This window comes from Triplophysa rosa, linkage group LG22 (assembly GCF_024868665.1).
Source record: "Triplophysa rosa linkage group LG22, Trosa_1v2, whole genome shotgun sequence".
NCBI lineage: Eukaryota > Metazoa > Chordata > Actinopteri > Cypriniformes > Nemacheilidae > Triplophysa > Triplophysa rosa.
Window position 1 is genome coordinate 6095346 of NC_079911.1, and position 25646 is coordinate 6120991.

At 39.1% G+C, this 25646-nt stretch overlaps 2 protein-coding genes across 2 annotated transcripts in view; one reads left to right on the forward strand and one right to left on the reverse strand.

Moving 5' to 3' along the window:
* The window catches only part of sardh (sarcosine dehydrogenase), a 57000-nt gene extending 48316 nt beyond the window's left edge, over window positions 1-8684 (forward strand). The window contains exons 18-21 of the mRNA XM_057321666.1: window positions 2462-2624; window positions 2824-2992; window positions 3801-3936; window positions 7385-8684. Of these exons, the coding sequence (XP_057177649.1) occupies window positions 2462-2624; window positions 2824-2992; window positions 3801-3936; window positions 7385-7552 (636 nt within the window). The 3' untranslated portion in view covers window positions 7553-8684. The remainder of the gene's footprint in view (window positions 1-2461; window positions 2625-2823; window positions 2993-3800; window positions 3937-7384) is intronic.
* Window positions 8685-8765: 81 nt separating this feature from the next.
* dbh (dopamine beta-hydroxylase (dopamine beta-monooxygenase)) lies at window positions 8766-25175 on the reverse strand. The gene is made up of 12 exons (XM_057321701.1): window positions 24849-25175; window positions 23440-23586; window positions 23044-23301; window positions 17933-18109; window positions 16356-16458; window positions 14769-14935; window positions 14372-14515; window positions 12788-12826; window positions 12470-12529; window positions 11023-11150; window positions 10392-10551; window positions 8766-9120 (listed from the first exon to the last, which is right to left on the reverse strand). Exons 1-12 carry the CDS (start codon window positions 25173-25175, stop codon window positions 8986-8988), a joined length of 1845 nt encoding a protein of 614 aa, XP_057177684.1. The 3' UTR covers window positions 8766-8985.
* Between the last annotated feature and the right edge of the window lie 471 nt (window positions 25176-25646).

Consider the following 25646-nt stretch of genomic DNA (forward strand, 5'->3'; position numbering starts at 1 on the left):
GGGACATTAGATCCTCAACCCAAGTTAGCAAACTGTGTGACATTGACTATGTCGTGAATAGCGAAAGCGAGAGCCAGCGGTTTTTGCAAGTTATATTAAAGGGATAGTTCACCCAAAAATGAAAATTCAGTCCTCATTTACTCACCCTCGGGTTGTTCCAAACCTGTATACATTTCTTTGTTCTGCAGAACACAGAGGAAGACATTTGAAAGAATGCTTTTAACCAGACAGATCTCATCCCCCATTTATTGCCATGGTAGGAAAATAAATACTATGGGAGTCAATGGGGGATGAGATCTGTTTGGTTACTGACATTCTTCCAAATATCTTCCTTTGTGTTCATCAGAAAAAAATTAATGTATACAGGTATGTAACAATCAGAGGGTGACTAAATGAAGATAGAATTGTCATTTTTGGGTGAACTAAACCTTTAATGAATCTGTTTTTGTAGCAGTCTCGTATCTTTGTTTCCCAGTGGAGTGAGTCTTGGCTGAAGTAAATTACATAAAGCCGGCCGATCGGGCTGTTGTTGGTATAGTACGCATTAAACGATACATGTTTGGTAGACAATCTAAGGATAACAAAAGAGCATTGTGGGTTGTAGAGTCTAATGAACACTGTGAGCTACACATAGCATACACTCACTGTATGTCCCTGTAGGTTACATTTGAGGTTGCAGTGTTTGTTTCTGGCTGATAATGATGTCCTTCACATGCTCTCAGCGCTGGCAGATTTATTTGGGTTCAAGCCCTCAGGCCTGGCATGATTAAACGCTTCTGCGCTCCACACACTTGCGCTAGTATACACACACTCGGGTGCGTCTGATATCGCCGCAGGTTCTGGACAGCAGCCAGGCTTTTATCTAAACAAACTGTTGTGTTGTTTAGGGCTCTTGATTCTTCTTGTTTGGCTGGCTGGCTGGCTGTTCTCGGGGTGGTGGTTGGAGAACTTTTAAAGGCACAGTTCAACCCAAAACTGAAAATTGTTTCATCATTTACTCTCCCTCATTCATTTCATGCCTGTATGACTTTTTTTCTGCAGAACACAAAAGAAGATATTGTTAAGAATCTTGTTAACTTTTAAAGGGGTAGTTCGTCCCCCAAAATAAAATTCTGTTATCGTTCATTTTTCCTCATGTTGTTCAAAGCCTGTGTGACTTTCTTTTGTGGAACAAAAGTATTTTAGTTACCAACGTTCTTTCAAAATATGATAATATATACACTGCCAGTCAAAAGTTTTAGTACACTTGAGTATAAAATGTTTCTCATTATTTTGAAGTTTTTCATGATTGTATATGCTTAAATGTATTTAATTAATTTTATAGACAAATGTATAATTTTTCAAAATGTCACCTTGGAATTATACGGTTCGATCTGCATTCTGAGCATTTTTAAGGTATTGAGCACCTATTTGACCCTTTTTGTTTTCTAAAAAAAAAAAGTTCCAAATATACACAACAAAGAAAAAAAATCATATATTGTAAATAACTTTATTCCATAAAAATGTCTTGATGTTCTGAAATTAGTAACATAGACAAAAACATAATTTGCAAAATAAATGTTTTTTCAGTACAAACTAAAACTTTTTTGAAATAGATGTCTTTAACTGAATAAAAAAAGGAAAAATAAGTAGCTAATATAAGAACAGAATAAATAGGAGCTCCTTAAATTAAAAAAAATAATAACTCTTAATTTTTTTAAATATTAAAAAAATATTAAAAGCATCTCAGGGTCCGACCACAAGAAGTTGCTTGATAAAATGGCAAAAGAACATTTCTGTAAATTCTAGGAAAAGGTGACACTGAAGATGCTAAAATATAACTAGTTTAGATTTTTTTAGTTGCAGTGTAATTCTCATAATGGCCTTTGTGTTATAATTTGACTATTTTTCTAAAATGTGGAAAAAATGAATGAATAAGTGTTCATAAAACAAAACATTATTTGGTTAAAAAAATTCCAAGAACTCGGTTGCCCTATTTGTCAAAGTTTCACCTCTTGTGTGCAACGGCTGAAACCGTCATACAGATTTGGAGACTTTTTGGCTTGAACTGCCCTTTTAATGTGTTTATAATGAGCTGAAGTAGTTGAGCCGAGTTTAATGAACCGATTCCTGCCGAGCTTCCTTAAGCGTGGAGGCAGCTGGACTTCGACATGACTGGACAGATGGTACTCCAGGACAAAAACATTTCTTAAAACTTGCTCATTTGTCACTTTATTTTTAAGCATGTGTGAGGTTCATGGCTTTGTGCCTTAATGAGATTTTTGCAAGAAGCACAAATGTCCTGCTTCGTGGCTTAAAATTTGCCAACGAATTTCCCAAGTAGTGTACAGTCTAACTTTTCAGAATTTCTGAAATATCCAATGCGTACTACATGAAGGAAAACTGAGCCAGGGGTCATTCTTTAAAACATTCAGAACATGGTGCTACCCGTGGTCAAGCTATCAATTCTTTCTTTTTGCAGGTGAGGGCCATGCGTCTGTCATTCGTGGGCGAGATGGGCTGGGAGCTTCACGTTCCTAAAGAGTCCTGTGTGCCCGTGTACCACGCCGTCATGGCCGCTGGTGCTAAACACGGTGTTTGTAATGCAGGCTACAGAGCCATTGACTCCCTGAGCATTGAGAAAGGTGAATATTCGGTAATGGGGTTTTTTGTTAGACAATTTTCGAAAACTGTAAAATATGAATCTAATGGATGTGCATCAATGTGGGTTGCCTTACATCAGAGGTTCAGAATGCTCCCAAGAATAAAGTTATAAACTTATAGTAATTTTCTATAGAAATGTTCCCACTTTAATCTGTTTTTACGATTGAAATTTTCCTATAGGTTACAGGCACTGGCACGCAGATCTGCGGCCTGATGACACTCCTCTAGAAGCGGGTCTTGCATTTACCTGTAAAATGAAGAGCTCCATTCCCTTCCTGGGTCGAGAGGTGCTGGAGGCACAAAAGGCGGAGGGCCTGCGCAGACGAATCGTATGCTTCACAATTGATGAGTGAGTAGCAGCACGCTAAACAACCATGTCATTGGTTGAACAATCGTTCCTTAACTTAAAGTGATAGTTCACCCAAAAATGAAAATTCTGTCATCATTTATTCATTATTTATAGGTAACTAAAGCTGATTGATGAAACTTGATGAACCTTTATTCATTAATCATTAACTTGATGATGAATGTTTATTCCTTGTGTTTATTTAGTGAGGAAAACATGTCTTGGTTGTTTTAAACTCAGTTTTTAACAACAAACAGTTGAGTCTACTCCGCATCAGTGGCTGTTTGGTTGAAATAGGGGTGCCTCAAGGGTTTGTAATGAGCCCTTGACTGAGTTTTAGCAAACTTGAATAATTTGTAACCATTTTATAGCTTGAGGGTTATGAGCTTGGCATTTACACATTTTTTACACCGTTATGCCGAGTGTCATGCTTGAATGAATTATTGCTGTATTGCTGAACTAATGCTATAATAATTCACCTTACGTTTGGCTAGTAGGGTTCATAAAGGCTCATGTACACTATAAAATATCTGAGTTTGCCCACCACTAATCATGATTGTCCCCTCAATACACAGTTTTATTCTGGGCTGTCATGAGCCTTAGTTAATAAAATGTCAGCAGTTAGTAATGCTTTACATATCACGCAAACAACTTTTTTTCACACCCTGTTGAATATGAATGCTTACTGGCATTAATGGAGTCCGGGTTTGGTTTTGGTGTTTAAGACTAAATATTATCTTAATAGACAAAAGTAAAATCGAAATATGTGGCCTGCAGGTGCTCAAATAAATGCTGTCTGTCTCTTCTGTAGAAAAGTGCCAATGTTTGGTCTGGAGGCTGTTTTCCGCAATGGCGTTCCTGTGGGCCACCTGCGACGCTCCGAGTTCGGATTTGCTATCGACAAGACCATTGGCTATGGTTATATTCGCAACCCAGATGGTGGAGTGGTAAGTAGCGTATAATACCTCTTTTGCAAAACCTACTTTCGTGGGCTGTGTTTTTAGACAACGTTTGAAGGAAAGGCTTATTTTCGACATGAAGGTAGAAAGATGGGTTACAACGTTATTGTGATGAATATTTTACTGTGCTATGTATTTATATTGCTTGTGCACTTTGTCGGTCCCTATGTAGTTTGTTCCAAATCATTCACTTATAGGGGGTTCATTTCAGGTAGAGTGCCTCCTTACAAGGCAGTAGACAGCAAGTAAGCTCACTAGATTGTGGAATATAGCTAAATAGTAGGTTTACCAGATATACCCCCAATCAGGTCAGATGTAAAATTGTGACAGTGTGTCAGTTCTTATCATATACAGTATATTTGAACTTGAGTGATTAGTTTTAGACTCTTAAGAGATAAGTGTTAAGCCCCCTATAGTTAGGCTATTAAGAGACGCGTCTCTGTTGCACATCCTCTCTTTCTCGATTATGATCCGGTGTGAGTCATGCGAGTTGGCCCTTGTATGGGATAATTTAACAGCTCTGTATGGAGTGATGATTAGATCAAGGATGCTTGCTCACGTACTGTTCTCAGCAGAACACCTACTTCCATTATTGTCGAGGGCTCATTTGCATTTCTTTAGTTTCCATACTTGTTGTTATGAAGGGGAAGATTGAGTAGGGGTGAGCAGTGTGATATCATGGTATCAGTATTTCTTATCAGATTATATAACAATTATAGTTAGAAATTCTACCATAACAAAACTGTTAAATAGGAAGCCTTCGCCCGGGGCCCAATTTTACACATTTTTGCACACGTCTCTTTTGTTTTTATTCGTTCTTATAGTTTTATTATGTATTATAAAATATTTTTCTGTTTATTTATTGTATTTTATAATGTCATTGTTATGCACCAGTACACCAAGACATATTCCTTATACATGTAAACCTGTAATACTTGCAAATAATTGTAATTTTGATTGAGAAATATCCATGTGGCAATGCAAATATTTTTATAGTCCAGTGAATACTTCACAAATAAAGGTATTTCATCTCATTTAATAATTTCTATCAGTACCAAAGCAGACAAAATTTTTGTAATAGTGAATAGTGATGGTGTCCCATTGACTTCCATTCACACGCATGCAAATGCGTCAGACCAGAAACACAAGCTAATGTGAAAAAATGTCACTCCATTTCCAAAAGTCAAGTTTGGTCATTTCGAAACTGCAAATTTGTATCACGTGATGACGTATGGTCAATACATGATCAATTCATGACAAATTCAGTTTTTCTGAATGTAATATTTATAGGAACTTGTTTGGGTAAAATTATTATTTTTGTTTCTTTTTGTGAACTACTAACAATATTTCTATAAAAATATACTTGCATTTATTTGCAGAAAATAAAAACTGGAGAAACAGGTCAAAATAACAAAAGATGCTCTGGATTTTTTCAGACCTCAAATTCTGCAAAGCAGAATACAACAGTAATATTTGTACATGTGTATAGGAAAGGTTAAACTATTTTTTAAGTGATAACCTCACATTTTGTCTTGTCTTGTGTCAGTCTTTCAAATTGCTGTTGGATGACTTTGTGACTCCTCAGGTTTGATTTTGTCGAAATTCAACAGACCGGAATGGCCACAATACATCTAGAAATGCTGATTCAATGAAAATTTGGAATGTTTTTTTTTCACTGATCTATGTGTTTAAAAAACTAAACTAGCATTATAAAATGGTTCTTGTTGAACGGTGGCTTATCCAGTCGGATTTTAAAAAGATTACAAATGTTTCCCCTAACCCTACCAGTTAAGGATGTGTTCATTTCATCCAAAAGTCAATATTTGTCAAATATTTCTCATTGATAATTCAAAATCAAGACAAAAAAAATAAGAGTTATTAATATTATAAAAAAAAGAGTGTATTGCACAGTTTTATAAAGAAAGTGTGTGTTAGAATGCTTGGACACAGTGGAGACTCTGAAGCCTATGTACCGCAAGTATGACATGATACAGCAGGATGTGTACTTAATGCTAACTGACAGAGAACTATATGAGGAAGGACAGAGAGCGAGTAAGAACTGATACTCTTTCATTCCACCGCAGCCTGCAGTAGTGTTGAAGAGAGATGGAGAGTGATCTGATCAGACCTGTATTCTGCTCACTGCATTACACACACTCACACACACACACACGAGATGCAAGAAAAGAGGAGGACAGACACAACATTGGACTAAGGGGCTTGATAAAGAAAATAAAAAGCTGGAGAAGCATTAGTCTTGGTAGTTGAACTTGGGGACATACTGTACATACTGTAAAACTCTTTGGATTTTCTATTTTCTGGTCATATATAACATGATGTATAAGAAGCTTTGGAACATTAAAGGGATAGTTCACCCAAAAACTAAAAAAAATCTGTCATTATTTATTCACCTTCATGTTGTTTAAAACCTGTATGTGATTCTTTGTGGAACACAAAGTTGAGATAGTTTGAGAAATGTCTTAGTGGGTTTGTGACCATACAATGGAAGTCAATGGGGGGTCAGTGTTGTTTGATTGCAACATTCTTCAAAATATCTTCTTTTGTGTTCTGCAGAAGAAAGAAAGTCAAACAGGTTTGGAATGACATCAGGGCGAATAAATGATGAAAGCATTTTCACTTTTGGGTGAACTGCCCCTTAAAAAGACATTAAAGACAGTATATAAGGCTTGATGCCAATTATCATTGTAAAATGATATATAGTACTTCTCTATTAAATACATGACATACTTTGTAATCCATACATACAATAGCAGAGTCATTGGTTTTTGATTTAGATATTGCAGCCACAGTCTCCTGCTCATTTCTTCATTCTCGGTATCAATTCAGTGGTTATCCATGAGTGTAGCCATTATATCTGCAATGTTCCCACTTAAAGAGGTCAGGCCAGCTTTCCAGTGACTGCGTCTTGATGTGTACTCCGCAGCATAATGCCTGCAGTCTGTTCAGATTTCATTAAAACAAGATGCAACCCCTGACAGAGAGAGCATGATGTGCAAAGACAGAAGAGGTGGTGAAGGGCAATGCTCATTTGAATAACCCCAAGATTCTGCAGTTGGTGTCATTATTTGCAACCGAGTAACAGAATTTGGGGCAGATGTGGATACATTTTGACCGTCGTTATGACAATTGGTGCATGTTTTGTCTTGGCATCGTAGCACAATATGCTCATATTCATGAAACGCGTGCAGAACTCATTTGTGTTTTTATGTAAATCATTCACGATAAAAATATGCGAGTTAAATGGAATACAGCGATTTACATTAGAACGGTTTTAGAAATGTAAATGCACAAATTACTATTTATTGTGCCATTTCCCATTTGTCCAACACTATTTTCTCAGTTTTTAGCGTTCTCCGTCTGAAGTAAAAATATGTTCAAAATAGCTAGTTTAAACAACTGTTTCTATTTTTCCCAGGTGAGTCCTGATTTTATCCGCAGCGGAGAATTCACGCTGGAGAGGATGGGCGTCACATATAAGGCTACAGCCCACTTGAAATCTCCCTTCGACCCGGAGAACAAGCGTGTTAAAGGATTTTACAGTTCTTTGCAGGATAAGACTGGACTGCACACAGCCAGAATGTAATAGATCTAGAATAAGTTCTGGAAAAATGTTTACAGGCCTTTATCCAACACATACTGTAATGACCATCAGCATTCCAGGTATTATTATGTCTTTTCTGTATTTATATTCAGTGTCTTAAATCAGTCATCTGCTGTATTGGATTGTAGAAGAATACAGAACTGTGAATATTAGAAATAACCTGGTGGCAGTGTTATAACAATCTGTGCCTTGAAGGAAAAGTTCAGCTACAAAGTTAAACAGTCATTATTTACATGCTCTTATGCCGTTTCAAAAAAACATGTTTAGCACAATGTCCATGCTAGACTTTCTATACAATAAAAGTGAATGGATGTCACTTTTTAGCACTGACATTGTGCATGTTGTGTTTCTAAGAAAAGCACGATATTTAAATGATGCAATTGATGACATTTCATAAGTGAACAATTCCTTTCGTTTTTACAGTATTTTTCACATTTTTTCCCCATCACATTTTATTTCATCGTGCACCTCTTGGATAGGTCTTAACCTCTTTGTAAATTTTGTGTAACTGCCAATTACTTTTTTGTGAGTGTTTTCATAGAATAGCTTTATATTAAAGATGTGAATCAAAGGTTGAAAAAGTTAAAATATAAAATAATATAGTGATGTAATAGACGATCATCTCTGTTCAATAAACTATCAGATACACATATATATGTAACAAATATGTAAATGCTTAATATAAAAGTCTGTTTACTTGTTAAATATGATCTTGTGTGATGTATTTTCTAGAATTTTATTCTAGACAGAAGCTTAAAATGAATTATGCATGTTGGGCTGTGAACTCATTCTCTCCCTCATGTACTGCGACTGTGAAATTACCATTTTACAGAATTTTAAACTTGCTTGCTCATTGGCCATTATAGTATTTTTTCTGAAGTTCGGCTCTAAGCTGTCGGCTGTTGAATTCCATCTGTTGTTCAAATGGACGGTGAATTTGCTTCTGTGTAAATAAATGACTGTCTTGTTCTGGTAGAAAACTCTGTGTGTAAAATTACTAATAAATAACATATTTAAATAACATACACATGCATATTGCATATATTTCTGCAGTACAAAACTGTAGTATGCATGTTGTGCATGTTACAACCAGGTCAACCACAGTTGGACAAAATTGAATAAAAAAGGCTAAATAACCAAAAAGCGATAACGTGCATTTAATTAAACATGAAATCATGATTTGTTATTTTTAAATATACACATTAACTCCTCCATCCAAAAATTAGCCATGCTCATATTTAGTACAAGAGCGCTGTTGGCTGTAGTCTAAACGCTAAGGAATACTTTAGTCATTTATTTGCATTTGATAGTTACAGCACATACAGTATCCTTCATATTGTACCGGCTGCAATGTAAATGTGTTGCTAAGCCACTAAAGGTTGAGGTCAGCGGGAGGCAGACACATGTCTGGGGCATCAGCCGCTGCTGTTAGGTTTGACCTCTGTAGGGTTGTCTTTCTGAGAGGATGACCTGTGGTTTAGTTCACATGGGTAAGGGGCTCTCTCGAGCTCTGTCTTGACCACTGGGATTTCCTGCTTCTCCCATTCTCCCTAAATCAAAAATAGAATAGACAGTTATTGAGTGTAACAAATAAGACATTTACAAATATTTTAAAAAAAATTTGTTCTGTTTTAGTAACTTCTGACAGATATGTCATCGTTCGGCTCTTAAATGAATTGACGTTCAGTCCAGTTCTAACATCTGTTCACTGTTTCCACAGAATTGCACGTATTACAAAAAATAAGTATACTTCATTCTATTAAGTATGCTTAAGTTGAAGTGTATTTTGAAAATAATATCAGTGCACTAGTAGTATACTAGTGTCCTTTTAGTGTCCTATTTCAATACTATTTGTTACGAAATTGGCCCATATTTTAGGTTTATACAGTAATTGTATAGCTTTAAGTATAACAATACATTTTGAGTACACACAACTGATTGTGTACTCGGTTCAATACTTGTAGCATATCTTCAGTTCATGAAAGTACACTTAATAAACTAGGTTCTTAGTGTTTATACTGCAAGTAGACTGTAAGTGAACTTAAAACAATAACATAAATAGTAAACAACAAGTGTCATGTTGTTTCTACAGTATATATTCTTGAACATGTTATATTGTAAGACACAACTAAAGCCAAGTGTACTACTTAGAATACTTCATTATACTTTTTAAAAGTGTATCTTTATCGAAATATTAGAAATGCTAGAATATGCAAACTCTACTTAGTCATCATTTACTCACCCCCAAGTTGTTCCAGATCTGAATAAATGTATTTGTTCTGATAAACACAGAGAAAGATATTGGGACGAATGCTTGTAACCAAACAGTTTTTGGCCACCATGAGTAGGAAAAATTACAATGGTGGTCAAAAGTGCCCCAGAACTGTTTGCTTTCCTTTATTCTTCAAAATATCTTATTTTGTGTTCAACAGAACAGAGAAATTGTTCCTAGTCAATGGTGGCCAAGAACGGTTTGGTTACAAGCATTCTTCCAAATATCTTTCTCCGTGTTCATCAGAACAAAGACATTTATACACATTTGGAACAACTCGAGGGCAGGATTTTCATTTTTAGGCGAACTGTTCCTTTAAGTTCTTAACACTTTGACTAAAAGTTTATTGTTCTTGTTTTTAGTTTACAAGATGTATACTAATAGCACGCTTGAATAGACTTCATTTGTGAGAAACACCACCTTAAATGTTGACTATAAGTACAGTCATTGATTTTTTTTTATTTTTAATATTTCCTCTATCTTTCAAAATAAGCTGTAGGTGAGGTATAGTGACTGAATATAAGGTCTTGGATATGCAGATGTACCCACAGGGAAGAGCTCAGCTGTGGATTGGTTGCAGTGCATGGAGATGGGGGAGGAGGTGTAGAGAGAGTTCAGCACCTCCCCGCTGAAGGAGTCCCAGGTTATTGAGGAGAACTGGTCTTCCACACTCGTCTGGGGACAGCTACAGCTCTCGCGGGCCTGAAACCTACATATGGGACAATAAGCCACAATAAATTCGCCATGATTGAGAACGACTTTCCGCTGTCATGATTCTTTTGATTCCGCAGCAGTGTTTGCTTTATTAGGCACGGAAACGCAATTTGCAAGTACAAAGTACAAAATGGATGAAAAATGGATGCATTGTTGAGTAAAAGCCTGTTTTTTTTTTCATTCCTTGATTTCATATACCGGAATTGAATGCGTTCTATGTCCCGGCCTCAGGCAGTTAGTCTCAAAGTCCAGACATCAGTTTCATAAACCCTGTTTATTGTAGCCTGGGTCAAGATACAATATGACTTTTTCCTCTGTAATGTTGTTATTTTTAGGGTTTTCATTCAAATGCCTGCCAGAGAGGTGAGTGTGATATCATTTCATGGTAAATGGGTTACAGAGTGTCATATCTAATGTTTTGGTGTCAAATTAGTCTCGCCAAAGGTTCCTTGAACGTCTAGTGTACCTGTTAATGAGGCTGAAGTATTTCTGCAGGTAATCTAAGTCCACGTGACTCTTGCACAGCTCCAGCTGTGTGCGCGGGTAATAATGCACATAATTGACACACATCTCTTCCATGATCCCAAAGCCGCCCTGCAGAAGGAAGCAGAACCTTGTTTGGATAATACTGTACCTTTAGTTTGGGTCTTAAAATGACAATACCTGTAATACACCTGTACTCTTTTATGTAATATTTTATATTACTGTGTTAGGTTGCTTGGAAACAGTGAACATCCTAGACTAATGTACTACTAGTTTATTTTTTCTTTCTATTTTTAACTATTTATTGAACATTGGTCTTTGCTAGCGTAAGTCCAGGTTAAATGCTGCTGAATGTTCTTTGGCACGATAAAAGCAGAGTGCTTGAAAACTATTTTTCACTCATAATGTGCCAAAGAACAGCACTTAGCCGTGGTAAAGAAACTGCAGCACCTTTGGTCAGATGTCTTTTTTTTTTAGAAGTGACAGATTTTTCTTTTAGGGAAGGAATTTCCAAAAATGAAAATTCTGTTATCATTTGCTCACCCTCGAGTTGTTGCAAATCTGTATATATTTCGAAAGGTATTTGGACGAATGCTTATATATAGCATTCTTGGAAAAATAGCATTTTTGAAGAATGTATAAAAGCTCTGGGGCACTTTTGACTACCATTGTCATTGTTCCTACTATGGTAGTCAATGGGGTCCAAGAACTGTTTGGTTACAAGCATTCGTCCAAATATCTTTCTCTGCGTTGATCAGAACAAAGAAATTGAAACAGATTTGGAACAACTCGAGGGTGAATAAATGATGACAGAATTTGACATTTTGAGTAAACTATCCCTTTAAGCATGACACACAAGACCAAAAATCCAACACAATGTCAATCTCATGGGAATTTGCAACAATTTTACAAGGTGGCTAATGTGTATGAATTTGTGCGGTCTTATTCGTATGTGTTAGTACGATTATCTTTCAGTGTTGCTTTTTGTCAAATAATCATTCATTTTTGTACGATTCACATCTTCATACAAATTAGGCACCTTGTAAAAAAGTTACAAATTCCAACAAGATCAGGTTGAAATATGTTTATCTATGTTTGTGGTTCCTTTTTGCCTGCATTTGTGTGTGAATGCAAGTGAATGAGAGACGGAACGTAGCGTAACCACCTCTTCAGCCTCCACGGGCTGTTTTATTTGTTTTTGTTGACGTTCACTGCATCCTTGACCTTGTTCCCATTTTTATAGCAAAAAATCATTTTTTTATAAAGTCAGTGCAGACTTTGTGTTTTTATATATCATAGCACATAGAAACAGTTGAGAGACGGTTGAGTTTTTTTTTTTTTTTACAATCGATCAAGGTTCAATATCGAATGCAGTGGTCATGATTTCTTCAACTCAGTGTTGTACTGATTCATTGTCTGCTTTCACTTACCACAGTAACTTTGTTCCTATCTTCGGTATCGTATGTACACTTGGTTATGAGAACATCGCCCTATGGGACAGACACAGGCACACATGTTCAGATCAGGTTTAGCACTCGGTTATTTGTGGAACATGTTCGAAAATTTTCAGTTTCAGACACTTGGCAGATTAGCATTAAATTGGCAGCTGCAGCAGTGTGTGGGTGCGCCGGTATTGACAGTCTAAATGCAGGAGATCTGCGCTTTTGTTGGTCACACGCTGGCTCCAGGCGTTTCCTGTCTCTCTTTCTCTCATCTGAATGTCTCAGTTTTCAAACATATGAACTTACTGGCAATACAGTCACCATCTTCTTCAGTACACGGATGATCTGTTAGGTTACAAAAGATTACAAATGTTACATTAATACTTATCATTTAGAATGTTTTAATGAAATCTGAAAACTATTTTTTACAGAATAGTTGGGCACACACATGAGGTCCCTTAAAGGGGTCATATGGCGCGAACACGTGTTTTTCTGTGTCTTTGGTGTGTTATAAGTTGCCCATTCATGTATTAGACACGTAAAATTGCAACAATGAAAGTGTCGTAACAAAAGATGCCTTCTGTCTAAAAGCGAACGCTCACCCAGACCTGCCTGAAACACCTCGTGTAACCACACCCCCACAAATCTACGTCAGTTCGTGGTATGATTTGACTAAGACCACCCAAATGTAAACGCAAGTAAGGTGGGTGTACCTGTCAGTACAATTGCTTTGGAACCTGATGTTCCAAATAGGGTAATTCGTATTCGACCAATCACTGCGCACTGGTGAACTGGCCAATCATAGCACACCTCGCTTTTCAGAGCGATGAGCTTTGTTAAAAATCTGCGCGTTTCAGAGAGGCGAGGCAAAGAGGAGATACAAACATGCACGGTAAATTAAATCGTGTATACACATTGCATTACATCTAAAACAGTCGATAATATTCGGTTTAGCCGTGTCATATCACCCCTTTAAAGGTACCTTTAAAGGTAATATTGCTACTGTGCATTTTTCTTTTATTTAAATATGCTTATTGTCGCTGTCCTTCTGAAACCTCAGATGTCCAAATTCACTGTTGTTCGGGACTGTACTTTTTAAACAATTAATTTAAAAGTCAACAAGCGCTTTTTAATAATTTATACTGGTTACATATTTTCAAAACCCAGTGCCAAACATAAAGGGTGACTAATAATAATGATTTACGAAATATGGAGATACAAGGTTTCAGAAGGACAACAGCGATATGTAAACCAGTTTTAAATTCTACAGCGTAAATTTGCAAAATCAATAAACATGCCTACCATTAAATCATGATGTCATATGGTATTACTATAGTATTCGATACTCGTCATTCTAAATAGTTACCATATTTCCACATAAACACAACAGTATTATCATGATAAATTGTCGTAAGCGTTTGTCAGTGATTTTAAGTTAGAAAATATTTCTGTGTGACTGCATAAATTAGACGCCCAAATACAAACTGCATAGGACTGTACTGCAGCAAGCAGAAAGTGTGGGCAGCTGACATGACATGGCAATCAGATTATAATAATTAAAAATTACTAATAGAAATATATAATTGTAGACATTTTGTGTTTAATTATAAATGCCAATTATTTGTTCATTTAAAGTGGATATGAAGCAATATTGGCCTCCCGTTCTACTACTGTAATGTATTTCCCAGTACTATCTCATCAATCCGGAGTCGATTGGATAATAAAATTAGATGTTTTTAGCAGAAAAGTTGCACCTGGCTGGGTGTGGTCACTACAGGTGGTTGGAAGGGAAAACACAAAAGGGTCTATGTGATGTCAACCATAAGAAGTTGTTTTTGTTAACCTGAAATGATCTTCATGTTGAAATGATGTGGTCTACAATGAACACACCTGATAATGTGTGCTGAAGTGTTTGTCCTCCTGTACCACCGCAACCTCTTTGTCTCCTCGTACCAGGACAGTTCTCACCCCGAGTCCGGCCAGGTGTGTGTGCAATTGGGATGCAAAGATGCGTATACCCCCTGCAGGAAGAGCCTGATGGAGATAAACATATTCATTTTTATTCAGCCTGTGTTTTAATGAAAGCATTAATACTGCAACATGTAAATATGCATAAATAAGTTTTATGCTTGATGATTGACTAGATCTCTTAAATGATATCAGTGTTCCATCATGAATCTGCCTTGAACTGTCTCACATTTGCACACGTCAGGTGCGTCTCATGTGTAATTCACTGAAGTCAGTATTTAGGAATGTTTGTTCTTATGGCAAGTGAAAAGGTTCGAACCGTCCGTGTGCACTTGGCAGTACAGTAGCCACTCAGCTGGAAAAAGTGCTGGTGGGGGGGAATGGCCATGACGGGGGTGTAGACAAGCCCGAGCTCCATGATGCCCGCGTCAAACCTCCTCAGAGACGGAGTGTACCATAAACGAATGCCTGAGGAGTCTCTCCGTCCTGTCACAATGTGGCAAGATGAAATCAGAAAGGATAGAGAAAATTATAATGAAATAAAATTAATAAATAATTAAGTACACTGTACCAGCGTTGGGTGTATTTAGTTTCTGTAGTTTAATTACTTTTCCCTTGAAAAAGTAAAGTAAGGGATTACTCAGTTACTTCTGATGTAATTAAACTAAATACTGTGTGTACGTTTGTGTCCAATAGTGGAATTGACATCAAAATTTCAAGTCTAACTTTAAAATCTGTGCTTTAATGTATAATTCTCACATTTGTAATACTTTGGTCAGTTAATATTACTACTTTATGTAGTTTTACATTATTTGAATGAATTAAAAGAGCCGTTTCATGTCTATCCTTGAATCACTTAACTAATCAAGGTCGATGTAGGATATAGAAAGTAATTAGTAATAAGTAATTAAATAATTTTTGGAGAGAGTAATTTGTACAGTAATCTAATTGCACTATTGAATATGTAATTAGTAACTAGTTATGAATTACTTTTTCAGAGTAACTTACCCAACACTGCACTGTACATATTAAGTATATATAGTAAAGTTCAAGTAAATGTTAACTGTAAAAAAAATACTGTAAGTATTTATTCTAATATCAATGTTTAATTAAAAAGAAGCTCAATTGGCCCTCTTATTAGTTTATAAACGTGTAATTTTAAGTATAGGCTACTTTATGTGTAACAGTTGTAAACTAGTTGTGTACTCAAAGTTAAACACTATGTTTTTCGTTGGTACTGCAACCACTTACAGTATGTGTATACTGGTACTAGTTCGTAATTATACTCGTTTACTAGTTGTACAATACAATACAATACAGTAGTTGTAGTACATTTTTAGTTTAGATTATTTTTCAGTATACACTAAGTGTACTCTTATGCCCGGTTTCACAGACAAGGCGTAAAGCTAAAATTAATGTTTGAGCAGTCTTAACTGAAAATAACTCAACTTCAAGTATGTCAGCGCCATTGCTTTGTCTCAAGATGCACACCAGATATGTTTTTTACTAGGGCATTTTTACAGAAGTAGTTTAAATATCCTAATTTCACTAAGGGTTAGTCCGGGCTTAAGCTAAACCCTGTCTGTGAAACCGGGCCTTAGTAAACTACTTTTTAGTAGTTTTTATATACTGCAAGTATACGTGCAAGTGAACAGTACTGTATGCCAATAGAATAGTATTACAGTGTTTTAGTGTAATTTTATATATATCTGAGAAATACATACAGACAAAGTATACTTTCATATAGTTTAAAAGGGGTATACTAACAGCACACTTGAATAAACGTCTTTTTAGTTTAAACAATATCAATAAGGATACTTTCCTATAGTAAACAGCTCTAAGCTTTTGGGCTCAAGTACCTACAACATGTCTATCATGGAGTGATTTTGTGTCTTTGTGTGTATACCTGATATAAGGAGAGGATTATGGTAATGAACTTCAAGACGAAGAAATCTAGAGGATCCATCTCCTCCCAGAGGCAAGCCAGCATCAGGAGGGTAGTAAAATGGCTGTGCATACAATATACACCAACATAAACACATGGCTTTTTATTAACTTTGTAACACTTTGAGCTCAACCCTGTTACCACAGACACATAGGTGACATCATTTTAATACTTTAATCCATCATAGAAATAATAATTTATGAATTTTAAATATGAATTGTAGTTGTAATTACATTCATTAAGCTCAACACGTCAACCCTGTTACGCAAGTTATTTTTAAAAAGTTAAGTTTTTAAAGCCCGAGCACCCTTGTTTCCCATGTTGAAGAAGAAAAAACAATATAAATCTTAATATAAATCCATATTTTCAAGCATGTCCATGGAAAGTGCCTGCAGTAGCTTCTAATATATCCACTGCCGGCTAACAAAGACGTCTGAGCCAATGACAATGCACGATTCTGCCAAATCTGATTTAGTCTAAGCCAGAAAAGTCCTGCAGATCCATGACAAAGCGTGTCTATTAATTCAGACTTATGAAACATGTATACAGCAAATGCGAAACTCAAACCCTTATGTGTTTACTTTAAAAAGATCGCTTTACATAACCATCCTCCTGCCACCTTCAGTTTCTCACCCCATCCCCACATCCTTCTATCACACCCTCTAGGTCTCTCGCTCACTCCCCCTCTTCCCCACACCAGGCATTAACGGCTTTAAAAAATGAAATGATGAAAAAATAAAATAGAAAACTGGAATCAACTGAAGAAAAACCTCTATATTTTCCTGCATAATCTCATCTCTTCAGCTTGACATTGGCAGCTAGCAGAACACGTGATTTGTGTTTGTTTAACTCCCGCGTAATCTCTTTGGAGACCTCGCTCTCTTTCTCTCTATCTCGCGAGTGCGGCATCAGTCCTTGGCTCCAGAGCTGATTTATCAAGACGCCTCTGCTTTCAGATTGGCTCACAGCTCACCTCCAAATCATGACTGGCACCTACCTGGAGTGGGTGGACTGGCGCTGATCTGTATGTTTGCTACCAAAAATGGACTTCTAAAGATGTTCCTAATCATATGATCTATTTTTAGCTTGCTCAATTTAGAGACGGAACTGATTTGAAAAGTGACTTCTATGGATTTGTTTCATTGGGAAACAATAAAAGCATACAGTTAAGTCTGTACAACCCATGCATTTTAAATGGATGGATGGATGGATAGACGGATAGACAGCTAGATATAGATGGATGGATGGATGGATGGATGGACGGACGGACGGACGGACGGACAGACAGACAGACAGACAGACAGACAGACAGACAGACAGACAGACAGACAGTGAGATAGATGGATGGATGGACGGACGGACGGACGATAGATAGATAGATAGATAGATAGATAGATAGATAGATAGATAGATAGATAGATAGATAGATAGATAGATAGATAGATAGATAGATAGATAGATAGATAGATAGATAGATAGACATGCATCATTCAACTATACATGTTAGGAATGTGTCCGCTCAACAGTAGATTTCGTACCTCGGCTCCCATGGCCCAGGCAGCCAGAACGTGGCGACAGTAATTGAGTTTACGAGGTTTCATCTTAGAATCGCAGGAACCGCTGAATTGAGGCACTGTGTCCATTTGCGGGGAGCATTCAAACACTTCCATATGATGAACAATGGCTTCATTTCCAGGAGTAATGACAGACTCGTACTAAAAACAAAACAGGAAGTTAGCAAACAAAAAAGTCAAGACACACAGGTGTTGTATTAACAAAATGTGGTTCACTTCAAAATTAAATCTGGTTTACTTTACAGATTTTTTGATAATAGACAAAAACAGACTATACATTTGCATGTTTAATGTACAAATAACTTAAAAAATATGCAACTGTAAATAACCATGAAATTACCCTTTTTTTTAAAGAATTTCTTCAAAAAAATACTGTTGAACACAAAAAATTATGACAAATTAATATCATTTTAAATATTTATAATGAATAATTGACTTTTTATAGTAGGGTTGTCACAGTACAATAAACATATCTTACAATACTATACTAACTGAAGTATCACGATACCATCATGATGCTGTGCGATGTTCATAATTTAAATCTACAAAATAAACTAAATTTCTTTGTAAATTTGTAATGTAAACATTTTGTATTTACTATAGTAAACTGTATTATACTGTACACAACAATATTTTGTAGTATTAACTATGGTAATTGGATAACTTGTAGCAAATACTGTAGTTCCCCTTCAGTCGGTCTCTCAACGTTGTGTTGAGAGACAGACTGGGGATTGATCTTGATAACCTATCATCTCTGAGAGGAATTTTAAAATGCCAATGGGGTTAACGAATGGCACGCGCACACCAGTCCCTGCCCCGTGCATACGGGTATAAAAGGGAAATGGCAGCGGTCATTCACTCATCCTTTGTTCTTCGGAACCTGCGTGGCATAGGATTATCTCTTCGAGACTCTTCACTGCTGGATTTACGACGCAGAGCAGCGGACTTCTCTCTCCTGATAGCGGACTTCCCCTGGGCGTCTCGGCAGCAAGCTACAGACCTAAAAGAGCAAAATTCCCACAGTTGTGAGCATGTCTCCTTGGGTGTGTCCCAGCTGTGTCCTTGGGTGTGACAGACTCATCCCTGAGTCAGACGGGCAAGACACCTGCGTCACATGCTTGGGGCTCAAGCATGCTGAGGCAGGATTTGTCGATCCGGCATGTTCTGTTTGTGAGAACATGGCGATAAAGGTGTTCACGGCTGGTTACGTTCTTCATGAGTGTTGCCGCCACCCCGTCTGCTTCCCAGGCAAGTTTGACTGCCGCTTCAGCGAAGTCGACCACTTCGGCGAGCAGCGGGGGTGATTTGGGGGTTCCTATGGATGTCGCTCTGTCAGCATCGGCTTCGTGGACCACCCATACCCCAGCACGCTCACCTGGCTCGTCCCCGATGAGCGGCAGTGGATCGTCCCATAGCAGGCAGACTAAACAGAGGGATGAGGACAAACTCTCTGTCACAGCATCGGACAGCTACCTCCTGACATCGGATGAGGTCGACGCTGAGATGTCAGCCATGCTTGCCCGGGCAGCCATTCATGGTTTCTCAGGGCGGAGCGGGGTCAAAAGCCACGCGCTGCCCCGGTGCCATTCTTCCCGGAAATACATAAGGAGCTCAATAAGTCCTGGAATGCGCTGTTCTCGGGTGCTGTTACTTCCCTGGATGGTGGGGCAGCCAAAGGCTATGTCGACATCCCCCAGGTGGAGCATACAGTCGCGGTGCACCTGTGCCCGCAGACAGCTGCGACCTGGAGGGGTCGGCCTAGACTTCCTTCGAAAGCTTGTAAGCTCTCTTCGACACTAGTGCGATCGAACCCGTCCCTATAACTGCGATGTCTTCCAGGTTTTACAGCCCGTACTTCATAGTGCCCAAACAAGGTGGGGGGCTGCGCCTCCTGAACAGGCACCTACACAAGCTGCCATTCAGGATGCTGACGTAGAGACGCATCTTGGGTTCAGTTTGTCACCAAGATTGGTTCGTGGCAATCGACCTGAAGGACACGTACTTTCACGTTTCCATCCTCCCTCGACACCGGCCGTTCCTGCGGTTCCGTAGAGCATATCAGTACAAGGTCCTGCCCTTCGGTCTGGCCCTGTCTCCTCAGGTTTTTACCAAACTCGTAGAGGCTGCCATAGCTCCCCTCAGGGAGCAAGGCGTGCGGATACTCAACTATCTCGATGACTGGCTTATCTTGGCACACTCGCGAGATGTGTTGTGTATGCACAGGGACCTCGTGCTCCGGCACCTAGACCATCTGGGCCTTCAACCGAGAGAAGAGCAAGCTCTCCCCAGCACAGAGCTCCTCTTATCTCGGTATGGAACTAGACTCTGTCCATATGTCAGCGCGTCTCACCAACGAGCGTGCGCAGTCGGTAATGAACTGTCGGAAACTTGTCAGGCGGTCTCCAGCAGTCCCGCTGAAACATTTTCAGAGGCTCCTGGGGCACATGGCATCCTCGACAGGGGTAATCCCTCTCGGGTTGATGCACATGCGACCGCTTCAGCACTGGCTTCAGAGTCGTGTTCCTTGGACGGCGTGGCACACCGGCACCAGGTGCATTATGGTAAAGCCTCAGTGCCTTTGCACCCTCACCCCTTGGTCAGACCTGGCCTTTCTCCAACTGGGGGTTCCACTCGGACAGGTTTCGAGGCGCGTCGTGGTCACGACAGACGCCTCCCTGCAGGGGAGTGCCGTGTGCAACGGGCATGCAGTATCGGGGTGGTGGACGGGTTCCCAGCTGCGGTAACACATCAACTGCCTAGAGTTGTTGGCTGTCCTTATGGCACCGAGGAGGTTCCAACTCCTCGTGCAGGACAAACACGTGCTGGTCCAGTCGGACAGCACGGCTGCCGCTCACCTCATCCCGGGCGACCTGAACAAGACTGCCGATGCGCTCCCTTGTCAAGGGATGCTCCACGGAGAATGGCGACTCCATCCCCGCGCAGTCCGGCTCATATGGGAGTGGTTCGGCCAGGCGCAGGTGGACCTGTTTGCCTCCCCGGACTCCCCATTGCCCCCATACCCATTGCCCGCTTTGGTACTCCCTGACCGAGGGTCCCCTCGGCACGGATGCCTTAACACACAGCTGGCCGCAGGACAAGCGGAAGTGCGCCTTCCCCCCAGTGAGCCTCCTTGCACAGGTCCTGTGTAAGGTCAGGGAAGAGGGACATCAAGTACTGCTAGTTGCGCCTTACTGGCCCAACCAGACTTGGTTCTCAGACCTGGTGGCTCTGAGGACAGTTCCCCCCTGGCCGATTCCTCTGACGAAGGACTTTCTGTCGCAGGGGAAGGGCACGGTGTGGCACCCCAAGCCAGGCCTCTGGAATCTCCATGTCTGGCCCCTGGACGGGACGAGGAGACCTTGAGTGGCTTGCCTCCGGCGGTCAGAGAGACCGTCCTGCAGGCTAGAGCCCCCGCCACTAGGCATTTATATGCTTATAAGTGGCGTCTCTTCTCGTCTTGGTGTTCTTCCCATGGGAGAACCCACGGAGTTGCCCGATCGGGTCAGCGTTGTCCTTCCTACAAGAGAGACTCGAAAGCAACTTCTCCCCATCAACGTTGAAAGTGTATGTAGCTGCTATTGCAGCTCATCACAATCTCGTGGAGGGTAAGTCTCTCGGCCAACATGACCTGGTCACCAGGTTCCTTAGGGGCATGAGAAGGGTGAATCCACCTTGACTGCGCTCCGTACCCCCTTGGGACCTTAACGTGGTCTTACAGGGCCTTGGTACGGCCCCTTTCGAGCCCCTCAGAGACGCCAGTCTTTCTCATCTAACAATGAAGATGGCACTCTTGCTGGCACTCGCTTCTATCAAGAGGGTGGGGGACCTCCAGGCATTCTCTGTGTCCCATGGGTGCCTAGAATTCGGGCCTGGTGGTTCTCACGTTATCCTGAAGGGGAATGTCTCAGTTACGACTGTAACCTCCGTTCCCTGATGGAGGGAACGAGACGTTGTGTCTTCATGCCACAACGCTTCGCCGACCCGCTGCAGCAACCGGGAGATGTCTCTCAGGTTCCTCAGCCCAAAGGGTGAGTGAATGACCGCCGCCATTTCCCTTTTATACCCGTATGCACAGGGCGGGGACTGGCGTGTGAGTGCCATTCGCCAACCCTAAAATTCCTCTCGGAGATGATAGGTTCTCAAGAACAAACCCCAGTCTGTTTCTTGAATATTTACTGTGGTAAGACTCAAAAACACTAGTGTCTAGGAATTTTAGTAAAGTTTACTTTAGTAAATACTACACCGCAAAAAGGCAGATTTAGATGTTCAAATGAACGTTAATGCCCATATGCAACATTACTTACGGTACTACAATACTACTGATTAAAATTTTTTAGAGCGGTATCGGCAGTATTTTGAAGCTTTAGCATCGCAATGCTATACCGTAGCACCTTGCAATATAGCCCTTTGTACGGGGGTACTTTAAAATATCAAATGCATAATGATATGGGACCTTCGTAAGATCTACTGTTTTCAAAAATGTTTTATGCAATTTAAAGGTTCAATGTGGTTTAGGTTCAAATCCAAAAGATATGAGCAATAGTTATTATTGTCTTCTAACATCTTAGATAGTTTTATGTAAGTGCCACATTCGACGGATCTTAGATTGGTCAACATTTCAGTTGATGTCGTCACTCTTAGTAAAAATCAAAGAGTTTCCCAAGAAGCCAACACTGCGCAGCATCTGGTTGTTAAAAACGCAGATATTTCAATTCTCAAAGAAAATGGATTACACAGGCGAGAATGTGTTGTTTTTGGGGTTTTACATGAAATCAATTAAATCAAAATATTGCATAAATATTACAGATCGTCTAACTAAAAAAAATGTATGTTAATGTCTTTGTTATATTGTGTTTGGCAGTCAGAGATGAGCAAGTATAATCTAGCATATAGAGGTGCCGGCCCATAGAAACTAATGAGGCATCTTTGTACAGTTAAATTTCCTTTTGATTTAGTTTACATTGCAAAACTGCAAATAATGAGCTAAAACAATATGCTTCCATTATTGATTGTGATTCTGAAAGTTCATCTAGAAAGGTCAACGTTTATGGCATAATTTGTGAGTTTTATGTTACCATGACAATGTGGTTCTTGGGCATATTGGGGGGAAGCTGAAAGATGTGACACCAATAGGTGGTCTCCTGGGTGGGGATGATGACATCAGGGGCCAGGACCTCTAGGGTGCGCACATCTCTCGGTAGAGGAGGAGATGGAGTGTCTGGACGTAGGAGGAGGACTCGCTGGACACCAGGCTGGAGGCGGGACACGTTGAGCTCGTGCAAAGACAGGACTGGATGCTCCAGAACGGCATAAATTATATGAACGGTGCCTTCCTGAAAACCAGATTACATCAATCCTTGTGTACAAATACTAATTTTATATAAAAAATATTTACAGACACAACTCTAACCCTAAGACTCAGACCTCTATCTTCTTTTTCTGTTTTTACTTTGATGTATGTTGTAATGTACCTCTATGATGTAGTCGTGAGGGTCACAGGTGCTGAAGGGTCTTTTGAAGAGCAGGTAAAAACCTTCAGGGGAGTGATGGGTCTCCAGCAGCTGATAGTCCTGCTGCGTGTCCAACATCACCCGACCTTCACCGTCACTCCAGGCATCCTATAAATATTAAATACATCCACAAAAAATGCAAAAAACGTATATTTGCATGTACACATTCACACACAGACACTTAAATAAAACTAAATATTTTTCTTTTATTTATTTATTTTACTCTTCTACTAAAACAAAATATTTTTATTTTATTTATTCATTTTACTCTTCTACTCAGATTATTCCTCAACAAACAACTGGAAATCACTAGACTTTTGTCTCCAAATACATTATATGTGTCAGGGAATCTTGTTAGCTATATCAGGCTGCAAATTAAAACTTGTACATTTGTCTCAAACACACACACAGATTGTAATACTGAACTGTAACCTGTGATTCAAGTGTCAGTCTTTCTTGTGCAAAGCGCCAGTGTTCTGAATTGACCTAAATGTAAATCTGCTGTTTGACAGATGCTGAAGGAAGATTGTACCTGTCTGTCTGAATGAATTCATATAACAGACGTTTTTAAGACAGTGGAATGAGGGTGTAGCACATGAAGAATATACACAGAGGACAACCCATTTGTCTTAAAGAGAAGATTCACCCAAATATGATTTTTTTTATCATTTTCTTCATTTCGAACCTGTATGACCATTTCTCAAAATATCTTCTTTGGTGTAACACAGAAGGAAGAGTCATAACATTTAATTTACGGTATTCACTGTATCAAGTCTGACTTATTTATGTTCTACATTTAATTGACATTATTATTTATATCAAAGAAGCAACTATTTATAACGGTAGGCTCAAAGTTTTCCAAATAATTGAGCAAAAATCATAACAGTTATCCACTGTAAAAATTGAGGGATAAATTTACCAGTTCATTTTTGAGATTTTGAGATACTGATTTAAAGATTAAACGCACTGTAAGTCCCTTTGGATAGAAGTGTCTGTCAAATGCATAAATAAAATAAAATATAAAGTAAAATATAAAAGAATAAGTAAAAATGTATATTAAATGTTTTTTTTTTTTCATTTTTAACTGTGCCCCTCTTTTTTATTAGACTACAAATAAAGTGTGTGGGTGTGTACAATAGCTGAATAATCATAACAAAATCCATAAGAACTTCCAAAAAAGCACTGAAACCTTCAATACAGTCTCACAAGGTTATAGAAATAACAAGGACTCCTAAGATTTAACATTACATTGCTTTGCTTATCTATAGACAAATACAAACATAATCCTGCACCATCTCTAGATCTAACAAACATCACAACACTAACCATGTATAAATAACTATAAGAAGGTGATCCTAAGCTGTTCTTACCCCAAAATACGATTTCTGTCCATCATCCCACAGAAGAACCAGGTCGGTATTTGTGGGCTCGCCTCGATCAGACATGCCCAGCAGAACGCCATGGTGAAGCTCCTTCACTCTCAGCTGTAGATACACCTCCTGAGTGGGATAACTGATGTTCCAGGACAGCTCCAGATCACCAGATGGATCTAAGAGGATATGATAGGCCAGGGAAGGTCTGGAGTAAGCCGAAGGAGCTTGGTAAGATGCCACCAGGAGCACCACCACGGTGGCCATGACGGTGAGGTACATGAGAGTCACGTCTTGTAATCGCAGGTCTTTGTTGAGAAGACGCATTTCTTTTGTCTTCTGTTTCTTAACTTGTTCGGATTTACAGTTGTATGATCAGGTTCATTCAAACCGTTCAAGTATTCCTTCAAGGAATGTTTTGTACAGCAAACAATTTTGACGAGCCTTGTAGATGTCCACTTCTTGTTTTTTTCAAGGTTTTTTCACTCTTTGGGTTGTTTTGAAGATTTCGTCCACCCTGTGTGCTCAAATCAAGACTTGTTGAAGATCAAACTTCGTATCTCTGGTCTTCGATTTGCATTCCGTCTCTTGATTACGCTCTTGTCAATGTTTCTCCCAAAAAAATTTAATCTTCTCAGATCCTGTTTCTTGTTTTATTTCTCAGATCTCACTTCAGTCTTCAGTGTGTTGACCAATGTGTTGGGTGACTCCTGTTAGCTGTGGTTTTGGTCCGTTCAGACACTCACTGGCTTTTAAGAGCACGACCCTTAGACAGCCTCTACTTTATCCTGCCTAATT